General features: G+C 32.4%; 4 protein-coding genes across 4 annotated transcripts; 3 read left to right on the forward strand and 1 right to left on the reverse strand.

Moving 5' to 3' along the window:
* Positions 1–116: 116 nt before the first annotated feature.
* On the forward strand, positions 117–1,961 carry MONOS_18672 (uncharacterized protein). Its single transcript, XM_067871713.1, has 4 exons — positions 117–191; positions 330–357; positions 419–912; positions 1,051–1,961. The coding sequence occupies exons 1-4, from the start codon at positions 171–173 to the stop codon at positions 1,816–1,818; spliced, it is 1,311 nt and encodes a 436-aa protein (XP_067722288.1). The 5' UTR covers positions 117–170; the 3' UTR covers positions 1,819–1,961.
* A 104-nt stretch (positions 1,962–2,065) lies between these two features.
* MONOS_16149 (putative E3 ubiquitin-protein ligase RGLG2) lies at positions 2,066–4,819 on the forward strand. Its single transcript, XM_067869064.1, has 9 exons — positions 2,066–2,139; positions 2,195–2,278; positions 2,323–2,425; positions 2,494–2,539; positions 2,595–2,757; positions 2,855–2,979; positions 3,205–3,256; positions 3,608–3,702; positions 3,933–4,819. The coding sequence occupies exons 1-9, from the start codon at positions 2,080–2,082 to the stop codon at positions 3,967–3,969; spliced, it is 765 nt and encodes a 254-aa protein (XP_067722289.1). The 5' UTR covers positions 2,066–2,079; the 3' UTR covers positions 3,970–4,819.
* MONOS_16171 (uncharacterized protein) lies at positions 4,578–8,594 on the reverse strand (the record flags this gene model as incomplete). Its single annotated transcript, XM_067869086.1, has 2 exons — positions 4,578–7,122; positions 7,486–8,594. The coding sequence occupies 2 exons, from the start codon at positions 8,592–8,594 to the stop codon at positions 5,475–5,477; spliced, it is 2,757 nt and encodes a 918-aa protein (XP_067722290.1). The 3' UTR covers positions 4,578–5,474.
* A 2,799-nt stretch (positions 8,595–11,393) lies between these two features.
* On the forward strand, positions 11,394–12,434 carry MONOS_16170 (uncharacterized protein; the record flags this gene model as incomplete). Its single annotated transcript, XM_067869085.1, has 1 exon — positions 11,394–12,434. One exon carries the CDS (start codon positions 11,394–11,396, stop codon positions 12,432–12,434), a length of 1,041 nt encoding a protein of 346 aa, XP_067722291.1.
* Position 12,435: the final 1 nt, after the last annotated feature.

A 12,435-nucleotide genomic window follows, 5' to 3' on the forward strand; every position in this document is an offset into this window, starting at 1 on the left:
TTGTCTCCACCAAAAATGATATTTCTAGTTCTATAGGTAACGTTCACTCACCGTACTCTCAATCTGTGAATGGAATATTCCATTTCAAAGATGAAAATTTGATCATTGAATCCATTACAAAAAACGAAAAATAGAAAAAGCATTGTTTATCTTCATAATCCTTTGCCAGAATGTCAACCAAAGAGAAAACAGTATAAACACATAATTTACTCTGGTCTTTTTGAGTTTTTTGTTTTTCGACTGTTTCTTTTATCCACACACACACGCTTACAATATGAATGATATAAATGATGTTGTTTTTTTGATGAAATTCTCTGCCAAAAATGCAGGAGACATGCAACACAAAAAAATTCACTGGTGTGCATTCACTGTTTCATTGAATTCTTATTGATTGGATTTATTTCTTTGCTTTTTGAAGAATTGTTTTCCCAGTTGAGCTACAGCTCAGATGATGAACAAAGAGAGAAAATTGAAGAAATGAATGAAGTGATGGGAAAAATGAACAAAGAAGAATTTATGTCTGTTTTTACGAAAGATCTGTCCAATAGAATGAAGGAAATGACTGATGAAAAGATACTTTCGATGGAGAATGCCATTTTGCTGTTGAAGCATGTAGGATATTGGAAAGTGCTGAAATGCATTTATGATTTTGAAGTTAGTGATATTTTTTTGAGTGATCGATTTCAGGAAATGATCATTGATGAAGAAGAGAAAAAAGAAGGAAAAAATGAAAAGCTTCTTGTTGATCTTTGCGAGTGCTATCTTTCACTTAGCGACATGACATTTTTTAAAATACATTCAATTTGTATACCCTGTCTTCTGAAAGTTGCAATGAGGAAAGAGGAAAACGAGGAAGCTCAGAAAGAAGTGGAAATGGCTTTGCTGGCTTTGAGTGTTATTGACGCATATTTTGTATGTTCACTTTCATTTTCTTTTTGATGTTATTGAAACGTTTTTCTTTTTCTTTTTCTTTTTCTTTTTCTTTTCTTTTCTTTTTTCTTTCTTTTTTCTTTCTTTTTTCTTTTTCTTTTCTTTTCTTTTTTTTATCAGCCAATCTATCAAGAACTTTATTTGAATGAACTAAAAGAGATTGTTAAATATCATCAGGAACATCACAATCTGACACGAATTGCCTATCAATCAGCTTGGAAGTTTTTAATTAAAAGAATAATCTTTGCTAAAAGTTTGGTAGATGTCGTTGTGAATGAGCTGCATTTTGCGAGAGAATCAAGAAGAGAACTGGAAGAGCTGACAAGATACATTGATAGGAAGAAAGAGAAAGAAGAGGATAAAAAAGGAAAAGAAGTCAAAGAAGTGCATATCATAGGGGGATGGCTATATATGTTGAAGTCTTTTTTCCTTTTCTTCCGATTGAGGAAAGAAGGACTTCTTATGCCTTTAAGCAGTGTTGTTCATATGTATCGAGCAGCAAGAGAAAATTACGGAGAAATTAGCGAACAGTGCATTAGTGTAATTAAAACAGCAGCAGGCAACAGAGATATGAAAATTTATGGCTTGCTGAAAATAGGAGCTATCGATGCTTTTTTGGAGGAGATACAGCAGCCAACGTTGAATGACGAGGTTATATTTGATTGCTTGAATTTTTTTTTGAATGTTTCAAATCGATTGAAAGAAAAAACAGATAATGAAATGGAAGAAGCGAAAAGAAAGGCAACGAAAAGGAAAGTGCTTGAAAAGATGGAAGAAGAAGGATATGAAGACTTTATCATCGGCTTTCATAAAAAATTGTTTTATTTTAATAATGATTTATATTATCAACTATCGTTGAATGTTTCTGATTATTTTGTGAATGTTTGAAGAAATGAAACTCATTTTGTGGCAGAAATCATTCCTTCCCATTTATCTATTTATCTATTTATCTATTTCTAACTCCAAATTGATATTTTTCTTTTTTTTAATTTCACAATTCAACAAGTATTTGAAGATTATTTATTTATTTATTTTTTATTTCGTATTTTGAAAGGCAAATTTTCATAGAAATTATTTGAAAAAACTTTTTTTTTTTTTGGGATAGGAATAAATGACAAATAAACAATGAATGGTTAATACGATCTTAAAATGGGCTGTGGTGCTTCGGCTTCTGATCCTATTGGAGACAAATATAAAACGATAAAAGAAGTTTATTTTAATTTTTTTTTGCTGTTTGTACATAAGGATTATTTTATTCATAAAGGTTCAACAAGCTTTGCGAAAGTCTGGACTTGAATCTTCAAATATTGTTTTTGGAATTGATTACACAAAGTCAAACATGTTTAATGTTTGGACCAATTTAGTTTCTTTGTATGTTCATTTGTATTTTAGGGGGAAAGATCTTTTCAAAATCGAAGTCTACATGATATGACGGTAAAAAATCCATATGTTGAAGTTATTGAAATTCTTGGTGAGACAATGGAAGTTTTTGATGGTTTTTTCTTTATTCAGTTTTATTTTAAAAATATTTTTCTTCTTCATTTATCCTATTTCTTTATAAAGACGATCATTTGATTCCTGCATTTGGATTTGGAGATTCATTCACTACGTATGAAAGCCACATAAATTTTATTTATTGAAATAATTTCGTTTTTTCACCACAGAGATAAATCTTGTTTTCCGTTTTACCCTGATAGAGTTGCTCATGGATTTCCTGAAGTTCTTGACAGATATAAACAAATTACACCAGGAATAAATCTTTCTGGCCCAACAAATTTTGCACCTGTTATTAGAGAAACAATTGAAATTGTCAAAAAGACAAAAGCCGTTTGACTTTTATTGAAAAAAATATTTCCGTTTTATGATCATTTTAATTATAAATAAAAATGCTTTTTTTTGTTTTTATTTTTTGTATTCCATTAAGTATCACATTCTGTTTCTTGTAACTGATGGCGAATGCACAAATGTTCGTGACACAGTGGATGCGATCGTTGCGGCTTCGCATTATCCAATCTCCATTGTCTGTATTGGTGTTGGTGACGGTCCTTGGTATGCTGAATTTATTGAGAATTTCTTAAAAAATGTTTTTTATTTAACCAAAAATTATATTTTAATAAATAAAATACTTTTTTTTTAAAAAAATTTTTTTTCTTTAATTTTATTTATTTATTTCTTTTATTTATTTCTTTTATTAATTTATTTTTATTTATTTTATTATTTTGGTTTTATTATTTTGAACTTTGAAAATTTTATATGGCTACGATTGATTGACAGGGACACAATGGAAAAGTTTGATAATCAAATACCCCAAAGGCAGTTCGATAATGTTTGCAATAATTATTTCTATTTAGTCATGTTATAATAATTATTTGTTTGTTAACTTAAAAAATAATATTTATCTTCTTCTTCTTCTCTTCTTCTTCTTTATCTTTATCTTTATTTCTTTCTTTCTCTCTCTCTTTCTCTCTTTCTCTCTTTCTCTCTTTCTCTCTTTCTCTCTTTCTCTCTTTCTCTCTTTCTCTCTTTCTCTCTTTCTCTCTTTCTCTCTTTCTCTCTTTCTCTCTTTCTTTTCTTTCTGTTTCTAACATTCTCTCTCTCTCTCTCTCTCTCTCTCTCTCTCTCTTTCTCTTTCTCTCTTTTTTTTTTCCTTTCAATTTCTATCTTTCTTATCTCTTAGTTCCAATTTGTGGAATTTATGAAGATAAGAAAGAGAAATTGCGAGGCATTTCCACCTGCTTTTGCAATGAATTGTCTTATGGAGATACCTGAACAGTATGCTTTATTGTGAAATTGTTATTATCTTCAAAATTTTTATTTTTATTTTTATTTTTATTTTTATTTTATTAAATTTTATTAATAAATAAATATGTTTCTTTTCTTCGTTTTATTTTTTTATTTTTTTATTTTTCTATTTTTCTATTTCTATTTTTTTTTTTTTTTTTTTATCATTTTATTTCTTTCTTTCTTTCTTCTTTATTTTTTTCACCTAAAACTTTGATCAGATTCAAACGCATCAAAAAACTTGGATTGCTTGGGTAGAATTAACTCTTGTTGCATATTTTGTTAGAATTAAATTTTTTTCCTCTTTTAAAAATGAGTATATTACAGTTGTTATTCGTATTTTCTTTTCTTTTTTCTTTCTTTCTTTCTTTCTTTCTTTCTATTTTATTTTATTTTAAATAAAAAACGAGTAATTATTCCATTCTTAACTATTCTATTTCTATTTCTATTTCTATTTCTTATTCTTATTCATATTCTTATTCTTATTCTTTTTTGTATAATTTATAGTTAATATTTTTTTTTAAAAAAAATCCATTGTATTTTATGAATTTTGGATTAGCTTTTGTTATTTAGAATATCTTTTTCTTTTTCTTTAAAGCAACCATTTATTTTATTTGAACCCAGACAATTATTTATATTATTTGAAATCGAAGAAAGAAAGAAAGAAAAATATATAATGAAATAAATTAAATAATTAAATAATTGTTATGTTTTGATTGAATTGTTTTTTTGAAGAAATACACACGTCAAAATGTGCATTGTTTTGAGATATTCCCCTAATTGCTTACAATCTTAATTTTGGATTTCTTCCAATTAAATTTTTCTTTTTTAAAATTTATTAATGTTTTAAATTAAAAAGATAAATCTCAGTGAAAAAACAATTAATAAAAAAAAAAAACAAATATAATAAAGAAAGAGAGAGAGAAAAAAAGAAAGGAAATAAATAAAAAAAAAAGAATAGAAAACAAACAGAAAAATCAATTCATTTGAGAAGAAAATAATTTTTATTGAAACAAAAAAATGAATCGAAATGATGAAAGAAACAGTTAAAACAAGTGAAAAATGTTTTTTTAAAAAAATAATTGATAAATTACAATCCCTCGAAAAACAATATATTTTATTCTTGATGAAGAATTAACAGGAATAAAAAAGAGAAAGAGAAAGAGAATAAAAATTGAAAAATAAAGGAATAAAATAAAACAGTTCTAATACAAAATATAAATTCACTGTATCAGTTCAATAACTCTATAAACATCTCAAATAAGAACATAATATTCCAAAGAAAAATAATAAAAAAATAAATTGGAAAAAAAATGAGAAATAATTTTTTTTTATTTCTGGAGTGAAACAAAAACAAGAGCCAATTACAGATAGAAAAGAAAATAACATTAACCTTATGAATAATAAATTCATTAAGTAATAATCTTTTCTTTCTTATTTTTCAATTATTTTTTTTTAAAAATAATCACAATATTATTATTAAATGAAAACAAAATTGAAATTAAGTGGAAATAAAAATTCAAGAAAAATATCAAAAATGAAATAAAATAAAGCAAAATAACCCAAACAAACAAACTATAAATTAATAATTTCAAATTGAAAACAAACAAATTCTTGAAAAAAAAATAAAAAAAAATTATACTTCATTTTTAATCTTTCATTTTTTTTCTTTTATTCTTCATTTATTTATAAATTAATGGATTTATTTAAAATCTTATTTATTTATTTATTTATTTATTTATTTATTCATTTATTCATTTTTTTCATTCATTCAATGAAGCAAGCGTATCAATAATATCTCTCTGATACTGCGGCTTAATAATACGAGGCTTTTGCGAATGAATTTTTGAAATGGGAAGAGAAAGAGAAGAAGAAGGAAAAGAGGAAGAAGAAGAGGAGGAGGAAGAAGAAGAAGAAGAAGATGATGATGATAACGAAATAATTTCATTATCCAATGTTGAATGAATGTTTGAAATGTTATTTGAACTAAGTTCATTTTGAAATGGAAGAGAAGAAGAAGAGGAAGAAGAGGAAGAAGAAGAGGAGGAAGAAGAAGAAAGAAGAGAAGAAGGTGAAATGAAAGAAGAAGAGGAAGAAGAAGAAGAAGAAGAAGAGGAGGAGGAAGAAGAAGAAGAAGATGTTAATGATTGAGGAAACAAATGTGATTGATTGGAAGAAGAAGAAGAAGAAGAAGGAGAAAATGAAGAAGAGGAAGAAGAAGAGGAGGAAGCAGAAGAGGAGGAAGAAGAGGAAGAAGATGTTAATGATAACTTTTTCTTTTGATGCTCTTTTGCTTTGAAGGAAGAAGAAGAAGAAGATAAAGAAGAAGAAGAAGAAATGGAAGGAGGAGGAGGAGTAGAAGGAGAAGAAGGAGAAGGTGAGGGAGAAGGAGAAGGTGAAACAGAAGGCGAAGGAGAAGGGAAAGGATGAAGAGAAGAGAAGAAAGAATGAGGCGAACGGAAAAATGGCTTGAACAAAGAGAAATGAAAGTTGAAAGGAAAACGAAAAGAAGAAGAAGAAGAAGAAGAAGAGGAGGAGGAAGAGGAAAAAGAAGAGGAAGAGGAAGAAGAAGAAGAAGAAAAGGAAGAAGAAATATCATCATTTTCTTCTCCTCTTCCTCTTTCCCTTCCTCCTCCTCTTCTTCCTCTCTGAACTCTTCTTCCTCTTCCTCTCATTCCTCTCCCTCTTCCTCTTCCTCCTTCTCCTTCTCCTCTTCCTCTTCTTCTTCTAAATGTGTGTGTGTTCAAATGCAGCCATTCTTTTGCAGTTCTCCACAATTCATTGTCTGTTCCTGCCTGATCGATTTCTTCTTCTTCAACATCTTCTTCAATATCTTCTTCATAATTTTCATTATATTTTAATTCTTCTTCTTCTTCTACTTCTTCTTTAAGTTCCTCTTCTTTCCTTTCCTTCTCCTTCTTCTCTTCTCCCTCTCCTCTCCCCTCCTTCTTCTTCCCTCCCCTTTCTCCTTTCTCTCCCCTCTTCTTCTCCCCCCTCCCTTCCTTCACCAGCTGCCCCCAGATGTCCAGCAAAAGCGCCAGAACGTGTGTCAGCGTGCTCAGCCACCAGCAGAAGCAGAGCTGAAACACAATCAGAAGAATCACCAGATGCCTCCATTTCAAAGTGCCGCAGCATCTTTGCGAGGTCAAAAAGGACAAGTAGAAAGAGATGGCAGGGAGGAGGAAGGAAGGGAGAGGGGAGAAGACGAAGAGGAGGAGGGAGAGGAGCTGGCAGCGGGGGAGAGAGGAGAAGAGGAAGGATGGGGGAGTAGAAGAAGAAGAAGAAGAGGAGGAGGAGGAAGAGGAGGAGGAAGAAGAAAGAGAAGAAGAAGAGGAAGAAGAAGAATTTGAAGAAGAATTAGCAGCCGAATACTTGTTATACAGTGAAAGCGCTCTTGAATGGATAAGATATCTGTTTGAAGGAAAATGAGAGGAAATAAAAAGATTGAAAATAATTTGAGCGAAAAAAACGAGCAAAACGCCGATTTCGAAGTGGACAAAGGGAGTTTTGTTGAAAGGGGAAGGATGCGTGAAGGGGTGGAGAGGGAGAGGGAGAGGAAGAGGAAGAGAAGAAGGAAGAGAGAGAGGAAGAGGAAGAGAGAGAGGGAAGTGAAGGAGAGGGGAAGGAGAAGAGGAAGAGGAGGAAGAGGAAGAGGAAGAAGAAGATGATGAAGATGATAATGTTTCTTCTCCTCCTTCTCCACCTTCTTCTTCTTCTTCATTCACAACACCCTTTCCTCTCTCTTTCTCCTCATTCCTTTGATTCTCCAATAACCTCCTCTTTTTCTCGGTATTTCCCTCTAAATCTTTCTCTTTATTTCCCTCTGTATTCTTCTCGAAATTCTTCTCTGTATTTTTGTCTGTATTTTGCACTGCCTTTTCCTCTTCATTTCTTTCTCTATTCTTCTCTTCTTTCTCTTCTCTTTCTCTATTCTTCTCAGCATTTTCTTCTATCTTTTTCATGTCTCTCATATTCTTCCTCTTCTCACACGGAAGCAAAGCGTTTCCCTCTAAAACCCTTTCTGTATTCTTCTCTAATTTTTCTGCTTCATTTCTCTTAAAATTCTTCTCTTCTTTCTCTTCTCTCCCTCTCTTTTCATTCTTCTCAACATTTTCTTCTATCTTTTTCAATTCTTTCATATTCTTCCTCTTCTCACACGGAAGCAGAGCAACCTGTTGAGAGGCAGAAAGAAGCGGCTGGTTGAGCCAAAAGCGCAGCGGAGGCGCAATGCGGAACAAACCACGCTGTTCAGAAGAAGAAGAAGAAGCAGAAGGAGAAGAAGAAGAAGAAGAAGAAAGAGAGGGTGAAGAAGGGGAAGAAGGGGAAGAAGAATTGTGTGAGAAAGAAGAGGAAGAAGAAGAATTTAATGAAGAAGAAGAAGAAGATGATAACGATGATGATGAAGTGTTTAAATCAGGAGGAGAAGGAGAAGGAGAAGAAGATGATGAAATGCAATTAATACAAGACTTTGTATTAGAAGATGAAGAATTAATTGCAGAAGAAGAATTCAATGAAGAATTAATATAAGAAGAATAAGAATCAGAAGAATCAGAAGAATTATTCCAATCCCCTCCTCTTGTTTCATCGCACCCAAGTGCAAAAATCGAAGTTAAATGCGGTGTTAATCGGCAGAACAGGACGAGCAGCATAACCACCACCGCAGTCTGCGCAAACAGCGCGCTGTCGATTCGGAACCGCATCCGGACAATTTGGAGGGAGCAGAGGAAGAGGAGGTGGAAAGAGAGGAGGAGGAGGAGGAGGATGAGGAGGGTGTAGAGAGAGAAGGAGCTGAGAGAGCGGGAGAGGGCGAGGTGGGGGAAATCAACTTTGAGAGAGAAGAGGACACAGAAGATGGGGATGAGAGAAAAAGCAATGCGCATCATGATTGTGAAGTGGTAGCTGACAGCTGAAAGAATAATAATAATAATAATAATAATAATAATAATAAATGAAATAAAATGAAATAAAATGAAAGTTGTAAATAAAAACATACTTTTTGAGATCGTTGTGACAAAAAAGACAACGGATAGTGGAAAAAGAACTGCAGAAAACTTTATTCTTTCGTTGATTGATACAGGGAAAATATATAATTTGCACAACAAAAGTGTTAAAAATATTGCAATTAGTCCCCAGCAAATCAGTTGAATCAACTGTTATCGCAAGAGTTTGAAAAAATCCTTGATTTTAAACACGCAAAAAAATGAAATAATAATAATACATCAAACATTATTTAAAAGCCTAGATCTTTTCTTCCACAATGATTCTCTATATTTATGTGCAATATTTGCTTTCATTTTGATTTTGAGTTGCCGATAACGTTCTTTCGGATTTGGTTCGGTTTTTGAATCAGCAGCAAAGAAATCCTTTCTCAAAAACTTCCTCCATAAATCTGGACAATTAGAAGCAATCCTCCAGTCACGGCACACACGTCCTAGACGATGAACATCTTGAAGAGTTGGAAGTTTTGAAAAAACAATTTGCACGACATCAAGAGGAAGCAAAGGAATAATGTTTTCTTGCAATTTCAAGTCATTTTCAGAAGGCTGACATTTTTTTAATTGTTTTTCCTTGACCTTAGAAATGCGTTGATCGCTATTTTCTTGCCCGAATCTGTACCGAGACATAAACGTAAAAAAACAAATAATCAAAAAAATAAAATGTGAAAAGTATTGTTGTGGGTTATCAATCAATGATGAAAACAAAAAATCATTTGTTTTTTGTGGCAATAAAAAAAAAAAAACAAGATTTGAATTGAAATATGTAGAAATTTAACAACTGCAAAAACACAATCATTCAATATGCTTTGAGATTTCATGTTTGCCACGATTAAAAATTTCTTTAACTATTATTCTTCAAATCTCAGGGAAAAAATCTGAATGATTTTTTAAAGACTTTTCACAAAAATAAATAATTGATGTTGTTCCTTTTCTGATTTGAAATGTGTGATAATTTCAGTTTTCATTTATTTTCAGTTGTATGAATCTTTTTTTGGTTTGTGTTTATTTCCAAAATCTTTTTCAAAGAAGTCTGGAAAAATGAAACTTATTGGACCCGAAATTTTTCATATTTATTATCATGAAAAAAAAAAAAAAAAAAAAAGAAAGATAAAAAAAAATCACTTCGTTTCCATAAATGATTTATGAAAGGATGTGATGAATTTTCTTATTGATGTTGTCTTTTCTGTCTATTTGCGCAAGTGATTTATCATGTGAATCACGTTTATGAAAAAATCAATTATCCCATATATATATTCGAAGTCGAGAGTTTTTGTTAAAATTGAGAATATTTGTTGTTGCGGATTTCTGGTGGAGGCTGTGAATGAGATTGCTATGCTGTATTTTTTTTGGACTAACATTGTGCTTTGCATCTGTTTCAGATTGCAAAGATAGTGAGCAGTTTCTGGTGTTGAATGTTTTTTTTGATTTGCAAATCAACATAGGTCCAGATATCAGCAATGTGAGTGTGCCTTTAATCTTAAAAAGATTTTTTTGAAATATGTGCGCTTATGTATTTTTCAAAAATAAATTTCAATCTTGAAAGAGAACAATTTGCAAAATGCTCTTCTTTCGCATTTCACACTGGACAATTCGTCGTTGGTGACGTTACACTGCAACATTTATCATTGTTCTGATAATCCAATTTTCGGATGCATTTGCGAATCATCGCTATATATTTTTCAGTGTTCCATTCATTTCAAAGATTCAATATGTTCAAGCCCAATCTCCTTGTCCGAGAGCACGACAAGCTTGTTGAATATCAGTATTTGCTGTAGCTTTTCAACATTTGTTGTTCCTCCATTGATGGAATCCAATTTGTCAACTTCAGGATTCTGTTGCGGGTCATTGTCAATATCTCATTGCTCGTTTTCCTCAGTGACTACTTCGTCTGCACCATTTCTTTTTGCAGAAGGTGTTGCAAGTGTCTCTGCTTTATATTCTGCATTTGAAAATATGACGAATAACCAAGCGGTGAATTCAATTCATTATCCTTTTACAACCCCCTCTTCACATCATTACACGTCAATTAGCCACTGCTCATTCTTTTCTGTCAGTGATGTGTATGATGGAGGACTATTTCAATCTGTAAACTGCCCTCGCACATCACTGACTTCGTTGAACAACACATTCATTTCTTGTAATCGATCATCGAACACTGATTATTTTGGAGCTGAAGAAAATCCCTTATCTCTGCAAAGGATATCCATTCCTGATACAGGAGAGCATTCATTTGTTTGGTGTGAATGGAAAAATGCATCTCCAAGTTCTGGTGGAGGAGCGATTTATTTGGGATATACAGATTCATCTATTTATGTAAATCACTGTTTGTTCGACAATATAAACGTCACAAAGGCTGGACAAGAAAATCATGGAGGCTCACTATATCTTTCGAGAATAAATGATGTGAATGTTGAATCTTCGAATTTCAGCAGATGCAGCGCAAGTCATGGCGGAGCTATTTGCAGTGTCGATCACTCAAACTTTGAGCAATACAAAGATCTTAAATTTGAAAATTGCTCCATTTCAGCTTCTTACGGAATGGTATGTTACTTGCGCCCAGAATATCTAAGAGAATCAGGAACGTTTATTTTTTCAAACAGTCAATTTGTGAAGAATTCTGCTGGAGTCGCTGCTGGTTGCATCTATTTCAATGAAAAATTTACGAGTGCCAATCTTTCAATCTTTATGATCAAAGAGAATGTTTTTCTTTTCAACACCTTAGATGGAACGACCATTCAGAATAATCGCAATGGAGGAACAGGAATGTGCTTCGATAAGATTTCTGAACAGTTTGCTCAGAAACTATTCATTAAATTTTGCTTTTTCCACAAAAACATTGCAAAAAACGGAATGGGAAATGATGTGAAAATTAATGGAGGAGAAGTCAATAACAATCCATTTTTTGAATCGTTTTCGACTACGATAGAGAAGCGAGTTTGGTACAACAGCACAGCGGATAGCGAAGTTTACAACGGATGGATTCCTGTGAAGGTGATGCTTCTGACTCGATATGTTCATGAGAATGGAAACGACATGGAAGAACTTTGTGGGATGAACGACTCAATTCCGTGCAGAACGATTGGGCATGCATTTGGAAAGGTGAGGAACGATGTGGAGTGCAGAGTGATACTGCTTGAATCAGCCTTTGCTCCATCTTCTGTGCTATCCATCAACAGAAACGAAGTCAAAATAATTGGAAATGGAACAGACAAGACTGTCATTCGGACAAGCATGCTGTCAAGTTCCTTAATGTTGTTCACTATCGAAACCGGATCTTTGAGTGCATCTTCATTGACAATTGACCACAATACTGCAACAGAAACAGTTGGGATATTATCTATTTCTGGTTCATCTGGGACAGCTCACCTGAAGCATCTTCTGATCACTTCGGCGAGAGCTCAGCCCACTTCTTTCAGTAATCCGTTGTTTGACGTCGCTTTTGGAAGCATTTCAATTGATTCCTGTATTGTATCTTCTTTGAAAATAAGTACTCAATTCATCAAAGCTCCGATTTCATCTTTTTCCGAGATATCAAATACACGCTTCACAGAGGTCATTCGAAGCTCAGGAAATGGAGGAGTGATTGAATGCAATCCGATAAATACAGAGTCATTAACATTGAACAACATCTCGTTTGATAGGTGCAAGTGCGAGAATGGAAATGGAGGATGCATTTCCATTATAATGCAACCTGGCTCAAAAGCGAGACTTGGAGAAATTGATTAGC

The sequence above is a fragment of the Monocercomonoides exilis genome (genome assembly GCF_001643675.1).
Source record: "Monocercomonoides exilis strain PA203 chromosome Unknown scaffold42-869251, whole genome shotgun sequence".
Taxonomy (NCBI): domain Eukaryota; phylum Preaxostyla; order Oxymonadida; family Polymastigidae; genus Monocercomonoides; species Monocercomonoides exilis.

What these genes read in the sequence shown, in the direction of transcription:
- MONOS_18672 (XM_067871713.1), top strand. Translation starts at nt 171, where the DNA reads ATGTCAACCAAAGAGAAAACA. An exon ending in CAACACAAAAAAATTCACTG is followed by an intron (nt 358 to 418) that starts GTGTGCATTCAC and finishes TGCTTTTTGAAG; the next exon opens with AATTGTTTTCCCAGTTGAGC. An exon ending in GTGTTATTGACGCATATTTT is followed by an intron (nt 913 to 1,050) that starts GTATGTTCACTT and finishes TTTTTTTATCAG; the next exon opens with CCAATCTATCAAGAACTTTA.
- MONOS_16149 (XM_067869064.1), top strand. Translation starts at nt 2,080, where the DNA reads ATGGGCTGTGGTGCTTCGGCTTCTGATCCTATTGGAGACAAATATAAA. An exon ending in GGTGTTGGTGACGGTCCTTG is followed by an intron (nt 2,980 to 3,204) that starts GTATGCTGAATT and finishes ATTGATTGACAG; the next exon opens with GGACACAATGGAAAAGTTTG. An exon ending in CCCAAAGGCAGTTCGATAAT is followed by an intron (nt 3,257 to 3,607) that starts GTTTGCAATAAT and finishes CTTATCTCTTAG; the next exon opens with TTCCAATTTGTGGAATTTAT.